At 36.1% G+C, this 18,086-nt stretch overlaps 1 protein-coding gene across 1 annotated transcript in view; it reads right to left on the reverse strand.

Moving 5' to 3' along the window:
* Positions 1–4,893: 4,893 nt before the first annotated feature.
* Positions 4,894–18,086, reverse strand: part of LOC149798969 (cell division cycle protein 16 homolog) — an 83,079-nt gene continuing 69,886 nt past the window's right edge. The window contains exons 16-17 of the mRNA XM_089957879.1: positions 17,667–17,757; positions 4,894–11,241 (exon numbers count right to left, since the gene is read on the reverse strand). Coding sequence (XP_089814005.1) covers positions 11,099–11,241; positions 17,667–17,757 — 234 coding nt within the window. The 3' untranslated portion in view covers positions 4,894–11,098. The remainder of the gene's footprint in view (positions 11,242–17,666; positions 17,758–18,086) is intronic.

Consider the following 18,086-nt stretch of genomic DNA (forward strand, 5'->3'; position numbering starts at 1 on the left):
ACAAATTGCAAACAACTTTCCTTCCTATAGCAATGTTCACAAATTGTGAATTGCGTGTTTAATTTAGATTAAGAAAAGAATTCGGTTGTATGCCACGGACTAAAACGAGCTACTATGCGTTGGCAAACTGCGTTGACTTTTCTGTGGATTTCGGAAAGTGTGTGTGTGTCTCTCTGTCTGTCTGTGATTTAGATTTTTAACGTAGCTTTAACAACTTTTCAGTCATATCGCTACGATGTCTGCAGTGTGGCAGTTTATAGTGATGTCTAGCACTGGGGCATCATGCCGCAGACATGTAGCATGATGTCCCACCTAGTCACATTATCCTGACACCAGGCCAACGAGTCCTAACACTATCCTCTTAATGCTGAGCGCCAAGCGAGGCAGCTGTAGGTGCCATTTTTGTAAGTCTTTGGTATGACTCGGCCGGGGTTCGAACCCGCGACCTCCTACCTATCTATCATCTATCCGTTGACGCAGTCGTACTTGACTTTTAAGCAACGGGTTGTGAGTGGTCAAAACTAAGTAAAAGCGGAAGTGATAGGACAATCAGAAAAGCAATGATAGGAAAGGCAGAAATAAGTAAAAGAGTGTCAGTCTACGTTTTCGTCCCTTCATACTCAGACCAATCCGGTTACCGTAGCGGCGATGAGATAAGGAACCTCAACCGGCATAGCCCTGATAATCACTAGGCAAGTCTGGAACTTCTGCAATTATTGATAATCAATTACTCCAAGTCCCTATTGTTTGGTTACTTGTTCTTTATATTGTTACATGTATATTTAAAGATACATAAGCAAAGCCCTGTCGAGTAATTTTTGGTAATCAATTCTTATACTTAACAATGTGATTAATGAATGCTTTTCCAGAAACTGATTTATTAAGCAAAATTGTCTTATTGCTATGACAGATCCGAAGTAAATGGCAAATTTAATACATTGTCCTCAAATGATCATACAGTCGCAGGCTTCCAGCATACACTATACACGTCTAAAAGATGCCGTCATAAATTCCAATTTAAAAAAAAATTGCTAATGTACATTAAGGAGCACCGTTGCATGTCCTTTGAATACGCGTGTTTGACACAAAGAGCGTTAAAATGCATTTAATTATAAGCTTTTGATGTTAGTTTTGACAGTTTCCATAGTAAAACGGAAACAACTCATACAAAACACTTGGCAAATCTTGCAAGAATTACATAAAAACAGACTTACACATCCGTCTATATTAGACTGATCAGAGCAGTGCTTGTAGAATGCCGGTGCTCACGATATCTTAGCACTGTAAGATTTATTAGTTGTAAGGTGTTAACTCATAATCACGATCCCCCTCGTCAACATAAGTATATTCTACTGAGTAGCCAACAATATACAAACTAGTAGCAGGGCCGGATCAGGTCAAGCGTTGGGGTGTTTCCAAAATTTCAAAAGGACCCCGACTTTCCTCGAAAGGACACCAAAGCAAACGTCTATGTGTTTGTTTATTCAAAGCGTGCATAACACCCAATAAACGTGCGCAAAAACGAAACGATGGTCAAACTTCAAGCGACTTGTACGTTTGTGTGAACGTGTTTTCTTTCTTATTCAGGGTTGTGGTGATCCGGTCCTGAGTACAATGGACTTGATGCCGAGACAATGGGAGTTGAGAAACTTTCCAAGAAGTACATTATGAGAGCAGAATCAGACTGGTCCTGAATAGATTTAAACCCGTTATCCGCTGGTTGCAAATCAAAGCCAACGACTAAGTCACCTGTTGGAGGAAATGAAATATTACTGCAATATATTATCAACAAAGTTTCATCAATTTAGGATCGAAACAAAGTTCGATCAGTGTAGGATCGAAACAAAGTTTCATAGCATATAACAGGGTGAAAGATACAGAGATTGTAACATACACATGACTTGAAGGACTAATTCCACTCTATTGTGAATATTATGCCACTTTCCTTGAGATACATGTAAATGTCACTTTTCACGTGTAAGTAAAATAGGTTCCAATATATTGCGGGTGTAGTGACTGGAATACTGGAATGATTTAAGTAAAAATTAGGTCACGGCAACGAACTTTTGGTATGGTTACACTCCCCGAGGTGTAGTATTATACTAATTTTCACAAGTATAGGTGAAAAGGGATACAAGATATTACAGGTATAATGAGTAGTATTGGGAATTGGTTGAAATTAATGATCGATGATTGGTTCGTCATAACAGATCAATCATTGATTTTAATCGGTGAAGTTGTCATTTTTGCATGCAAAATATATTTGCCTAGACTTCTTAGGAAGCCAATCAGCTGAATTAATGCGAGTTATTGAAATCGTTACTGCACCAGCAATTAACCTCAGACCTCACCATTTTTATGTGATCGTAAAAATTGCGTCGCTTTCATATACACATCACAAAGACTTAATTTTACCGTTGAAAATGTCAGATATTTCAGCATATCACTGGAAAATAAAAAGAAATATTTAATTTTTCTTTCTATTCCAAAAAAAAAAAATGGAATGGGGGTCTACTGATTCTGTGTCTCTTTAGGGTCTAGCCTAAGAATAACCTCTATTTAATTACGCTGGCGTTTATCGTCCATTCTCTGAGACAGGTCTCGTCTTGAAGAGGTTATGGCCTGAGGATGGAAAGTGCAGTTTCGGCCCCAAAGCACGAGTGGTGAGCCAAAAGAGAAAACGCGAACGGCTGCAGCGTGGTTTTCTTTGAGCAACGATGACCGCAAAATGTCTTTTCTAACTAGGTCTAAATTGCAGTTAGTGGTCAGAGCATTTCCCATCGTGTGGTGTGCTGCCCTATTCATCTCTTCGAACATGATGCTTAAATCATCCCATGCATCTTCATTTCCTGAATTTTCCCCAAGCAATAAATGGCCAGATAAGCCAAATCGAGAAGAGGTGAAATCTAAACAAAATTCCTAACCAATTTCGAAGTAGCAGTGAAAACGTGTCTGTCCACCTTATACAAATATGGAAAGGACATATTAACGGCCGTAATATCCTTATACATTGCAGAAACTTCTATGTGATAAATATATGTATCCGTCTGATATCAATTAGGTGAAAAAGCTGCTGGAAGCTGACTGGCCGAGAAAAAAAAAGGGCCAGTATCTGGATCGCATATTTTGTCAGCAAAAAAGACCAGAAATTTCAGCTATCTTAGAATATTGCAGTTGAAATCTGAATGACTGATGTCCGTCCGTCTATTCAATATTGACGGAAGCTCTCACTTAGTAAGCTTTGTCCGCCACTGACGTGGAGGACTGTGATGAGACAATATTGGTATACGTACCGGCCGCTACGGTCAGTTGAAACTATGCGGCCGGCTGAATATGCGGTCAGCTAGGTCGGCCGGGTAACCGGATCGCAGAATGCGTACAGCATGGATAAAACCGGATCGGCTGGCTGGACGACCGGTATCTGGTTGGCCTGACCCATACATTCACAATATGATGTCGTCGTCGACGATTCATATATCGATATTCAGACGGCTGGACAGTTAGGTCCACGGCAGAGATATTGGTATTGTGATAGGAAACTTTGTCCGGGTCGGCCGGAAAAGTCTAAATACACCCCCAAACTTCCTTTGTTATCATCGAACACAAACAAGGGGGGAAGGCATGACTTGCACCCAGAAGGTTGCCCAAAATATATAAAGACTAAATAGGCGTTTGCGTTGTTCGACACTCTAGTTATTGATAATATTGAGCATGCATTCTTCCAAATCTCTATCATCGGTGGATGGATTGTCTCCGCAGGTGCAATGGTGGGGAGGAAGCTTCGGTATTTGGCAATTGAGGGGGAGGGGATGCGAGGAGAAATTCTGTATACATAAAGCTTTCCCTGTATCGTGGTAAGGTGCAGGCTTAATAACTGGAAGAAATAGATTCGGCTTCCTCTTCTCTGCCCTTGAGGGGTGAAGGCAGATTTAATCCAATAAATTCCAAGGAGGCCTGTTGACCACGCAAGTAAACTTGAAAACAGTTGCTTCCCATTGTCGGTCATATATATATATATGTATATATGTATATATATTGGTCATATGTATGTATGTATGTATGTATATGTATGTATGTATGTAAAATGATGCTTTCACGTCTATAGGAGGGTTGGATTCAGGAGGTAGCAGAAAGTAATTACTAACTTTAATGTGTTTGTGTAACATGATTGATGAAATATTTTGGTATTCTGAATGTAGCCAACATCTCTGCATTTGAACAACACTTTCAAAAATTAAAAAAATATGCAAACGTTAGCAGTCAAAGTTGCATTAATGACTGCTGTTTGCAAGACCTAATCATACAGTCCTTCTGTTTTCATTTAAGCTACAATACGATTGCTCCTTTGTTGGAATGATGTATATCTGGCAATATACAAATATCCAACAATACAAACACCAATTTATTTATCAAATACCCTCATTCATTAAATGATACACTGCATTTAAATTGTATCTTGCAAAATTAAAGTGAATAATAAGATGACTGAAGAGAAATATTGTTCCATTTTAAATTTATGACTAAATCATACATAAATACAAAGGATGACATTTTATGTGCCATTGAGTTACAACAGACCTGCTGTGATATAATATGCAATGACAAACTTACTGGGTCCTACAAGTGCTTGAGAATGTCCAAGATATAGGGAAATTACTGGATCAGCATGCATCATGTATTTGCAGTACAAGTCACACAATGGGTATACTGTATAATAATATCAATATTTTTATAATGTGTGAGAGTTAACACTGAATAAATAACATAATGTAGCAGCTAAGCAATTATTTTCCAGATTCAGAATTGTAATGTTGGTAATAAACTGCTCCTATTTTAAACATTACAATAACTTGTGTTGAATAGGATTCTCATAGTGAAAACATAACTATTAAGTATTTTTTACAATTATTTATTTACCCCTGTAAGTTAAAGATAGGAATAAAAGGTTTTCAACATCCAGTAGCTAGCACAGTATGCAGATTTTAACATCCAAAAAGGTTAATAAAGTATGCAGATTTTGATGGGCAAAGTCAAATAATTTATCTTTGTTGACGAAAATGTTTTCTAACGATTGCAAACAATGAGTAAATATATAACATGCATAATATGTGAATAATTAGAATTAGTTCACACAAACACACATTCTGTAATGCATTCATACTGTGTAGACTAATAGTAAAACAATGTATAACCCAATAAAAACAGTATTGTGATAACCTTACTTTTGATACACTGAGAAATATTTACATTTTCAAACAATAAATGGAACTTCTACACTACAGAATAGCTAAAACTGTGTGCCAAAATAATTTTCTTATATGCTTAAAACAACTCTCAAAGTAAAGTGCAAATTTAGTTTTTACTATCCCAAGTGTGTTGATTCTCATTATGTTTTGTTGAAGGTGATTACAAAAGAAATGAACAAGATGTAAAATAAACACAAATGACTGTGCTGAACTCACAAAAATGTTCAACTGTTTCTTGTCTTGTTTTGTTTTGTATATCTGTCTTCTGCAATTGTCTTCAAGACTTGGTGACAGCTATAAACACTAAGGCTACTTAAAAACTAGTTTCCTTAAGAACTCAAAAACCTTACTATTTAATGTTTTGTGAGTTTAATTCTTTCTTTTATGTTTATTGTTTTTCTTGTTTGTTTGTTTTGACAATGATTAATAAGACTTAAAAAACCCCTGGCTAATTATGAACTAGTTCTGCACTGTCCATTGTAAGTACTATAAATTTATCCCAATCAGTCCATGATGTGATCTCTTGCTGGATGCAGTGCATTTGAAAGGACTATCCATATGTATCTATATATCATTCCATTCTTCTGGGCCTGCAGGTGGCCAAAAGATCTATGGCACTTGCCTTTACTGATCCCTCATACATCTCACCGAGCCCCGAGTGACCGAGTGGTCTAAAGCGCTCTCCGTTACGGATTACTGCCATCTCACCTCTGTCTGAGTAGGTTCGAGTCTCAGATTCGGCCAATGTGGGTATGTGAGAAAGCTTGCCTGTAGCTTCTCGAGGGTTGGTGGTTCTTTCCGGGTATTTCCCTGGTTCCTCCTCCACCATTAATACTGGCTGCCATGTATAGCCTATTGTGTGCTGGAAAATGGCATTAAACCCTACAACAACAACAACATACATCTCACATCTGTTCATGTGAGTTGGAGTCTCAGCTCAACCAACATGACGATGTGAGAAAGCTTGCTAGTAACTTCCTGGTGATTCTTCTCAAGTTCTTCATCCACCAAATATACAATGTACTGAAGAATGGCACTAAACACCACAAAACCAAAACTTCCATCTTTCCATAATGCTTGTCCCCATTGTATAATTTGACTTCATCAAATTTCACAAATAGTCATCATGTACTGGAACTTGCAATTAGGGACATTTTTCTCAGGAGTACCAGTAAGAATATAAAGCCACCACAAAAACAGCAGTATGTTGACTTCAGGTGTCTTAGATGTCAAAGTTTACTAGTGCACTGCTAATGAATAGGAAACACTTTATTTAAATAACAAAAATGCATTAACTTTGTGCAAACATTCAAATTTTTATTACTAGAAAAAAGAAATGAATCAGGGAACTGATAAATGTGTTCTTTGAAGATGGGTGGTCCTTTAATATATGTAGAGACTCTTAACAATGATGCTTTTGACTTGTATTATCATTGCAGACATAATAAGTCCAATTGGAAACCATTTAAGTCAACTTTTGCTGACAGAGCAAAATCGAAGTTGGACTTTCATGCTTTTCAATGATGGCAGCAGTTTCTTCTAAAGCATGAACAGTGACAAACACCTGATTTTTGTTTTTAAATCACATATGACCCCAATGCAGACAAAAAAATGTCCATGTTAAAAAAATTACATGAAGGAAAAAATTAAAACATTCATATGGTCTCTAGTGCAGGTATGACTTATGATAGACTGTAGTCTCTGAGACATGTAGTCCCAAAGAAATAGTGTCTAGTACTGGCAAATAATGTCCCATCATGACCAAACAATGTCAACACACTTCCTTGGAAAATCTGGGTGAGTGGTATGATCATAAAAGGCCAACCTCAAAAAAACAATTAGCTACTTTTTTTAAAGTCTCTTTTATTTTTTATAAGCCTGAAAGACTGAAATAACCTATTTTACTGTAGGATTCACTTCTGTAATGCCTTCAACAATACTCCAATAGTGCCAGCGACATCAAAGTCTACAATTTTATGTCCCTCCAGCATTAGTCATCAGTCTTTGTGAAGTTTCAGCTTTCAAGCGATTTCTGAGTTTATTTTGGTTTTACCACTTCTTCAACAGAAGTTCCACTATCTGTTTGACTTTCATCTGAGTTTATGTGGGTTTTACCACTTTGTTTGCTACTCATGTACCATATTTACCATATATATATATATATATATATATATTGGGACACATACAAATAATTAACACCGATGTGTATATTATTTGCACTGCAAAACTCAATGCCTGTTAGTATCAATTACAATGACAGATGGCAAATATAAACCCAGGTGTTGAATAAACACACCTTGTAACAGCTATAAATTCATTCTTTGAACTTACCAGAAGGATATCAAATACAAAGGTTAATTTATTACAAAGCAAGCCAACACAGGAAGTATACAGGAAAGGAATTATCTGTTTTGGTGATGGATTTATTCTAGGCACGTATTACAGATACTCTATAATTAAAAAAAGGCTTTGATAAGGGGTAACACAGTGCCTGCAGTTATTCTGAATGGATGTACCTCCAAGCTGCAGACACTAGACGTCAGTGTTAATAAACCCATCAAGTCTGACATGAGGAAAAGCTGGACAAATTTTATTCGTAAAGCAGAGGGCCTTTCCAAGGAAAATGACAACAGTCTTGTGTTATGAGTGCAGACAAACAAATAGTTGTAAACTGGATTGTGAAAGTAGTCGAATCGCTTCAGGACAAGCCAGATCTATCAGAAAATCATTTAAAGTTTGTGGTATTCACAATAACTTGAATGAATGTGAAGACAATATCATATGAGATACTGAATGAGATGAAAATGGCAGCAACAGTAAAGAGGATAAATTTGATGGATTTGAGCCTGAGGATGAGTGGGCAATTAAGAATGTGGACAGATTAAAGGATTTAAATTAAATATATTAGTAGCATTCAAATCTATACTTGGATTATGACAGATATCACTGCTGTGTAAATAAAAGATGTTCAGTTTCGGAATTAGCATGTTTATCAATTCCTCTGTACCATCAAAACTGGTATCTCTCTCTCTGAATATATTTTTACATAATTACAATGTACAGTTTCTACTGTGCTCATCAGAAGTTATTTTATAAATTAGAACTGAAAAAGTTGAACTTGTTCTCATATACACAAACAATTTATTCTTACCTGAGGTCTTGTTCTTAGCAAATTTGCATCTAGGAAGAAAAGTGTAATCAAACAACACCCAGTGTTTTTTTTTTTAAAAAAAGTTTCTTTAATAAAATTTACGTTTGAGTGCATTTTTGACATGTAATTTTTGAATGATTTTAATGGTGTCCCACAACTTATGACTTGAAAAAATGCTGTCTCAGAACATACAGTGCACAAAAGAATTACTATAAAAAATAATGTATAGGTGTCCCAAGAAATTCGGTGTCCCAACATATACTGTAAATACAGTAGTCATTTCTATAACATTCATGATTTAGTGTTATACTGGAGTAACGAAATCAGTTAACAGTCATTCCATTTCTACCTCCTAACAACTAACAATACTTCACAGCTTTAGCAAATGATAAATGGAACTTCATCAAGGTCATATGGTGCGACTGGAAGCACAAGCTTATGAAAATTGTAGACACTATACATTTTTCTTTTAGCAAAACATGTTAATAAAACAGGAGTGTAATAGAACTCAATGTTACTCGACTCTGTTTCATATTTTTTTTATAGAGAATGTTACAATCTGGTAATATACCGAGTTTATTCTTAAGCTCTTAATCTCAAATAAGAAATATTATGGGATATCTTGAGTAAGCAATTATTTCCAAATGATCCCAAACTTTGCTATATATGGGATAAGGAAAATGTGAGAAAATAGTTCAAGCATAATGACCAATGCAATAAAAAAAATCACTTGATGGATTTTGTAAATTTTCAATAAAAACAGTCACTGAGCAATTTGGACAGTTAATGATTGGCTTAAGCATCAAGGTAAAAAAAAAACAAATCTGATGAGCCTTGCTCAGTTTTTTGCAACACTTAGGCTAAATTAAAGCCCCAATGCTGCTGTTTTCATAAATGTTACCATTATTCCAATCTAACTAAGGCTTGGAAGGAAGAAAATGATTGGTTAAAAAAGCTATCTGATATCAACTGTTCTTTCAAATAATCAAGATGTTAGGTTTAAACAACATTCAAATATTCAGTTAAGAATTAGTAGGTGCCACCCTTAATTTGGTCACTGATGTCACTTGTAATTCCATTCTTTTTCAGGAGTGCTCCAAAGGTAGTGATGTGATACATTTTACAAACTCCGTTGATGACTAATCTAATAACAACAAGATTCACATGTGGCAGACAAACTGATTAGAGAAGAGGCAGGCATGTTATTTTTCAGTTGAACTGAGATGAAAAAGCATGCATTAGAAAAGAAAAAAATAATCAGGTGAATATTGGTGATCAACTGGAGTGCTGGAATGCTTTGAAGGGTGAGCTTGGACTGAAGACAAATTCTGCTGTTGCAGATTTCCACGTTAATTGCTAAGCATATGACACAAACTTGTAAAAAAATAATGTGCATCAGTTGTGCCTTTATAGAAAAAACATACTCATAAATGCTAGGCCAAGTACTGCATATCAAATGCAAAATGAGAATAGCATATCACATAAGTATCACCTACCATATCAAACATAGCATGGTACTGATGCCTTACAATGGTGATGTTGTCAAATCCTTACTCCTGCTTTTGACTGAAATTGGCTGACCCATGGAGGTCACCGATCAACATCAGATTAATTTGCACGCATGTGAAAAACTGACGGATTTCTCAGTTCAAAGAAAAAATTATATTGCTTATAATTTGATGAAACATCAATATTAGCTGTTTTAATGTAACCCAACAATGTTTAGGGCCAATATCTTTTCACATTTAGTATTATGCAGATGATTTAACATAAATGAATTTGTGCACATAATTGGAAGCATTAGGGGTTTAAATCTCCTTTCTGTTTTTGGACTTATTGTCTATTTTGTTTAAATCCCACAAGAGCTGGTCCAAGAAGAAACACTGTAAATCATCTACTTGTTACTGTAATAATGTTAGAATCAAAGAACTCTCTAGAATAAGAAGCTGTTGTCCAACCTAACCCTTCATTTACACCATTAATTCTGTTTTATTAATAAACATGTAATTCCCGGATGTTGAATCCAGAGATATTATACAAATACTGCTGTGAATGTCACTGAAAATGCATAATGCAATAAGTTCAATTAGATCAGATTTCTCTGATAAAAGACCATGCTTCAAGGTAAGCCTTTCCCAAACTTTAAAACTCTGCAAGTAAATACAGATTCTTTGAATATATGCTCCTGCCCAAAATTCTGAACAAACTGTGTTTATCTGTGCTTTTAGAATGTTCAAGAAATCAATAGCACACAATTTAAAATTTTTTACAGTCCTATTTTAATTCCTTTTAACTTATATCAATTTTAACTTATATCAATCACTCTAAATTTAATTTTCATTGCACCTACAATTATCTTTCTTTGCAATCAACACCTGGGTTTTGCAAAAATGTCTGTCTTTTCCTCTAAAAAATACTGTCAAGGCATAAAGCAATAAAGTGACTCGTATTTTTCTAAATGGTTTTAGCAAATGTCATTTTATATTATAAATATGATATGCTGATCCTACCTGACATGCAGTATATGCTAATATTCAATATGAACTGGTAAGAAAATATCTTCTGAGTTCCCTTAATGTTTTTTCAGTTCATACCCTCCATTTATAATGTCACTCCCTTAATGGTTTTCAGTTTGTAGCCTCCATTTTTACTTCCTTTATAATGTTAGTGTAAAATAACTTTGGAGTTTCCTTAATACTTTTCAGTCTGCACCCTCCATTTCAACTTCCTTGATAATGTCACTGGCATCTTCTAATGATGAAGATTCATGTCGACTTTCTGTTACTGATGAAGACATGTCGATCTTTGTTGCAATAGGAAATGCTGGAACTGTGTCTGGTTCATCTTCAATACAAAAGAGTACAATAATTCCACTAGCATATCTGCAAATGTTATATGATTTCTGACTGGCTGAACTTTAAAATTTCTAGCAGTACAATTTACAATATATTGTAAAGTATTGGAAATTACCAATATGCAAGAGACCCATGTTGGCCTGATACTACTCACCTTAGTTGACATATGTCAGCTTTTGAATGCTGATTCAGTTATAAATCAAAACTGAGGAGGGGAAAGAAAATCTTGGAGCACACTGTTCCTAAATTGTCTATAACTGTTTGAGGCGCTGCTTTCCTAACCCATCTCGACCTTAAAACTAGAAGTCATTCATACAACCTTTATTCAACAACTGATGTCTCTCTGACCCTCAAGTCTAGACCCAAATTCTTTACTCATAAACAGTGCCAAGCCACATTCTTATAGTACATACACTTATTTAACACTTTAAGGGGAATTAATAAGTGCAGTCAGCAATGATTCCTGGGTGTGTCTTTACCTTTATGAGGACCCATTCCTGGAGCTAAAACTTGAAAACCTAACGTCAAGTTAAACAAGGGCCATAACTCTATATGTTACCAACAATCAAAAGAGATCTTATGACCAGTTGAGCTAAAAACAACTGCATTTTTCAAAAGACTTTTCTTTATCATTATTCAAATAAATTATGTACCCTTAACTATACAGATATTACTTGACTGTAGTGTCATCATCATTACTTTCACTTTAGCTGTCAATGATCTTTTCATACATATGCTACATGAAAATAGTGAAAATCTACATACATCTTTGGTTGAACATGCTTCAATTACACAGATTTATCACAGATTTAAAAATTAAATGTTTGATAAATTGTGCCCCAATAAATGGAGGACCCACTTAAAATGATGACCCACTTATAATGCAGGTCAGACATGCAAGTTTTATTATATACATAAATCAGACAAATTGTGTATGATTTAGATTTTTAACATAGCTTTAACAATTTTCCAGTCTTAACACTAAGATGTCTGCAGTGTGGCAGTTTAAAGTAATGTATAGCAATAGGACATCATGCCACTGACATGTAGCATGATGTCCCACCCAGTCACATTATCATGACACCAGGCTGACCAGTTCTAACACTAACCTCTTAATGCTGAGCGCCTAGCAAGGCTACTGTTAGTACCATTTTTAGAAGTCTTTGGTATGACATGGCTGGGATTCAAACTCACAACTACTCAATACAAGGATCCCTTCACAGACAGTTAACTAATTCTCTGCAACATGAAGGTTGTTCCAGGTAGAGGCAAATAAACAAGTACTCAATCATGCTTGCCATGAAGGTCATTCTAGGTACAGGAAAATTTACTGCAGTAACAAAAGTACTCCCACTTGAACCAGAGTTGCTTGATAAAGTTTAAAACTTAAGGCAATAGAAAAAAGTTCAGAAGAGGGGAAGAACTGTGGCAAAATGTAACTTGTGTACAAACACCATATTTAATTTCAACAACCTTATTCAGGGAATTGTTGTCCCCATCTAACATGCTGCAGCAATACAAGTTTACATCATGACCTTTCAGACAGTGCTGTAAAAATATTAGGCAGACACTGCAAGCCACATTTTAAATAGCATCAGAGAACGAAATTTAATGCTGAAATGGGGTAAAAGAAACATTGATCGGTGACCATAAAAATATTGTGCTGTGGCACTGACCTTGAGGATAAGACTGAAATGTGCAATGCAACACCAATTCTATTGACAAAAGTATACCAAACTTGATCCATGTATCTTACAGTTAGACGACTGAAACAATTTGGTATGCAACAAACCTTTGTGATTACATAAAGTTATACAAAGTTACATCCTTTATCTCAATGGGCTCCAACATTACAGATTGGAAAGGAAAGTGTACTATACAAATTCAACATACAGCACCATGATGGTGACAATGAATATAAGACCCTCAATGTTGTACACAACACATCCGCTAATGATTACATGTGTTACAAGCTGCATTAAGTTAAAAAACTTCAAAGTTATTGAATGCAAAAGACAGTGTGATAAAAACACAAACACTAACTGATCGTGACCTTTTAAATTAGAGGGTCCCTAATGAGGTACATGACACATCTTTTAGTGATCATGGACACGTTTACCAAGTTTCATCCCTAAACCTCAAATGATTTTAAATTTACGACAGAATCAAGACTGAAGTGAGTTGCAATTACTGCCAATCATAAAACAGACAAGTATGAACTGAGCTGTAATTACTGTCAATCACAGAACAGACTCCTGTATGAACTCAGTTGCAATTGCTGCCAATCATACAACAGACTCCAGGAAGAACTGAGTTGCAATTACTGCCAATCATACAACAAAATCCAGTATGAACTGAGTTGCAATTACTACTAATCATACAAAAGACAAAACCAGGAAATGAATTGCAATTACTGCCAATTGTACAACAGACTCAAGGAAGAACTGAGTAGCAATTACTGGTAATCATACAACAGACTAAAGTAGGAACTGAGTTGCAATTACTGCCAATCATACAAAAGACTCCAGTATGAACTGAGTTGCAATTACTGCCAATCATACAACAGACTCAAGTATGAACTGAGTTGCAATTACTGCCAATCATACAACAAAACTCCAGTATGAACTGAGTTGCAATTACTGCCAATCATACAACAGACCAAACCTGGCTATGCTTTGGCAGTGGCTCTTGGCTCACACGGTAGACCTCTCTGTACAATGCTTTTAATTTATGCTCCGATGAGAATTTCTTGTAAATTCCAGTTTGTTTATCATACTGTTTTTATATTAAAGTGATATATTCTTCATGTAGTAAAAATATTGAATTTATTTATTTGATAAGTTTTTTATTGCTTCTTATTTTTATGGATCATGCAATGAATCCTCTTGTTTCCACAGAATAATAATTGTTCATTGCATCTTTAAATGCATGGTTTGTAACAATAACCTTCACAAAAACTGGTAAAGAGAAAATTCAAAGCACTAGTTGCCAGTGAAATATGTTACAATAATGACCATGGTGGAGATTGTGAAAATTGTAATATCAGTTCATGGTTATAAAACATCTTGCTTCCCTGTTATCAAAAAAAGATCTTTTTTATTTCCAACTCAACAGCTAGTTTGGTTGCTCCTCTAACACTGGACAACAAATTTTTACAAAAGTCATGTTACTGAAATAAAATTAGTCAATTCTTATCAATTTTTATGTGCTGAACACGAATATGACAGTCAAATTGCAAAATTGGCTCTAGTTTTTTTGTAATCTGCAAGAAATTAATGTTTACATAACGAAATGCATTCCAATAGTAAAAGGTCAACTGTAATAGCCTACCTATAAAAAATCAAGTCATTGACTACATCTTAGATTTCTTCGCCTGTCTCTTGTACAGCTGTTCGGGAGCATCTCTGAGGAGTGTCCAGCAGTAGTCAGCCAGCATTGTAGTGGACCATTTTCCCTGGTATCTTTGTTCCATTGTTGCGATATCTTGATGAAAACGTTCGCCGTGTTCATCACTAACAATACCACAGTTGCTAGGAAAGAAATCCAAATGGGAATGAAGGAAGTGAATCTTTAGAGACATATTGCAGCCAAGTTTCTTATACTTCATCAACATGTCTTCTACTAGTTCCTTATAGTTTTCTGCCCTAATATTTCCGAGGAAGTTTGTAGAAACTAGGCGAAAAGCATTCCATGCTTGTTTCGCGTCACCTTCCAGCAAGTTGTTGAACCGGTCATCTTTGAAAAGCTCTCGAATCTGAGGACCCACAAAAACTCCCTCTTTAATCTTTGCTTCGCTGAGTCGAGGGAATTTTTCATGCAGGTATCGGAATGCTGGCAAAGTCCGGTCAATGGCTTTCACGAAGTTCTTCATCAAACCTAGTTTGATGTGAAGGGGTGGTAGCAAGATTTTCTGAGCCTCAACCAGAGCTGGGTGTTGGATATTCTTCTCTCCAATGGCTACATTCTGCCTGTGAGTCCATTCCTTCCTCATGTAGTGCATTTCCCTTGCTCGGCTATCCCACTCGCATAAGAAACACATGTATTTTGTATATCCTTGCTGCAGTCCCATTAAAAGGGCAACTACCTTCAAATCACCACAGAGGTGCCAGCTGTACTTGTTATACTCAATGGAATTCAGTAGCTGCCTTAAGTTATCGTATGTCTCTTTCATGTGGACAGCATACGCTACTGGAATAGATGGAAGAATGTTTCCATTGTGCAAAAGCACAGCCTTGAGACTCAGTTTCGAAGAGTCCACAAATAGTCTCCATTCTTGTGGGTCATGAGTGATTTTTAAAGCATTCATGAGGCCCTCAATATCGGAACAGAATATCAGATTACTTTCCTTTCTGAAGAAAGGCTCCAATTGCTGGTGGCGCTTTCGATATGCAGTAATTGTGACATCTTCTTCTAGAAGATTCCATTGTTGGAGTCTTGATCCTAGCAATTCTGCCTTGTTCTTTGATAAGTCCAAATCACGAATCAGGTCATTTAGTTCTTCCTGTGTTATTCTGTGTGGGGTTGATGATGCACCACAGTGAAAATCTGGATCACTGCATGCTGATGGACCAGGAGAAGAACAGGTCGACTCACCTTTGTCTTCGTCAGATGAATCAAGAGAATATTCTGCTGGAGGTTCTGGAATAGGAAGTCCCTCACCATGTGGAACTGGTCTCAATGCAGACAGAATGTTTGGGTAGACTATTCTCGACTTCTTTCGCTTCGTTATTCCGCCGGAAAGAGGAGGAACCAAGCAGAAGTAACAGTCATTTAGGTGGTTGCTTGGCTCTCTCCACACCATTGGGACTGCAAACGGCATTGATGACCTTTTGCAATTCAACCACTGTGAAAGCTGTGTTGTACATGTAGCACAGCATATATGCGGAGCCCAAGGCTTGTCTTGGTCACCAACCTTGCATCCGAAGTAAAGATGATATGCCTTCTTCACTTGAGAATTGATACTTTTCTTCTGGTTGGCAAATGTCACTTCCCCACAAATATAGCAAAAATTGTCCGCGGTATTAACACACTTTCGAGGCATTACTGTTCTTTATTGTACGTAAATGGATAAAATAATAAGTTTTATGTAACAGTAGCTTGAACTGTCTCGCACAACGTCTAAAATATTTTAAATGCTGAACCTATCTGATTGGGCTTTATATAGTACACTGCTTACGTCAGCTTCAGCAGCCGCCTGGCATTAGTATAATAGGCCTACACATGTATAGTACACTGCTGACGTCAACTTACTTCAGCAGCCGCATGGCATTAGTATTGCATTGCATCAGAAAATGATGCAATCAACTGTGGATGATGTGAGCATGATGGTATTATGCAATGTTACATCATTATTCCGGATGTTGCTGCAGTCCTACTGGAGAAATTTACACAGTGAAACATAGAAAATGAGGTATATGAATATCTTCAAAACGAGAGCCAATACAAATTTTTCACGGTTATATTCGTGTTCGGCACACCAAAATACTACAGATTAGGGCCTTTTCAAGTCAGTAATGATTTCACTGTTGACCAGTGTAATATATCCTGATGATATAATTACACAACTTATATTCATCTTATTGTTGTCACTTTTCTACATGGATCAAGTGAGCTATATACATACACCAGACAGATATATTCTGCCTACAATTATCAAGCATTCTTCTATAGGAATCCAGGGATAGCACTTTCCGTTCTGTCTGGTGTACATTTATAATTCTCTATAATTAATTCTATATACCTTGATTTCTTTCATAGGAATCTGGAATTACTGTGTAGATACATGAGAATTAATTACTAGATTGAGTGCATATTGTTGTTGTTTTGTTGTGGGGTTTAACGCCATTTTTTCAGCACACGATAGGCTATGCATGGCGGCCAGTATTAATGGTGGAGGAAGAACCCGGGAAGAACCACCGACCCACGAGAAGCTACTGGCAAGCTTTCTCACATACCCACATTGGCCGAATCCTAGACTCGAACCCACGCAGACAGAGGTTCGAGTGCATATAACACTGATTAAGTAACATCATTTATTTGGTGATGTGTGCTTAGTCATGAGGGAATATGAGCTCTCGTGTTCAGGCAAGGCGAGTTGTGCTGTTTACCTGTTGACCTGGGTTCGAATCTCTGTAGAGTACAAATTAAAAATTCTCTAACCTGTATGATAGTATTATCTGTGTATATATATATATATATATATATATATATATATATATATATATATATATATATGTATGTTTCCTTTATCTGCTTTAAATAAAAGATCCACTGATCTCAATAGTGTTCGGACAGTTTCTCTGAATTTGCTGCACTATGCTTTATTATACATTTCTCCTCAATAAATTTTCCTCGACAAAGACAATCTTATAAAGGTATGGTGTGTATGTATGTATATGGTAAGTTTTGGTGCACCTTTACAGGGAGATAACTCTGTCATTAGAGCTTCTATCACATTTCCCAGCATTGTTGTGGAGAAAGCATCATCCCTTCGTATAGATAAGGCCTGAAATGAAATGAATTTATATGAGTTACAATGGTTTGAAATGGAACTTCAATAAAGCTCTGAAGATAAAATTTGATAGAGCAAATGATGATGAAAGTAATATAACTCTGAAAAAAAAATACCCATCTTTGTAGGAACGTCTTCCCATGTATCAAATAGGATTACAGTGAACTTACCTAAGATCCAATGATTGAAATAGTGTCAAAATCAGTTGTCACTAATTAAAAAAACAATCATGAAAAAATGAACACAATTTAGATTTATAAATGAAGTCAAAACATTGTATTTACCCTGACATGGACCCGTAACATTTTTCCAGATCAAAAGCA

Source organism: Sinohyriopsis cumingii, chromosome 5 (assembly GCF_028554795.1).
Source record: "Sinohyriopsis cumingii isolate HCF-2022 chromosome 5, ASM2855479v2, whole genome shotgun sequence".
Taxonomy (NCBI): Eukaryota; Metazoa; Mollusca; class Bivalvia; order Unionida; family Unionidae; genus Sinohyriopsis; species Sinohyriopsis cumingii.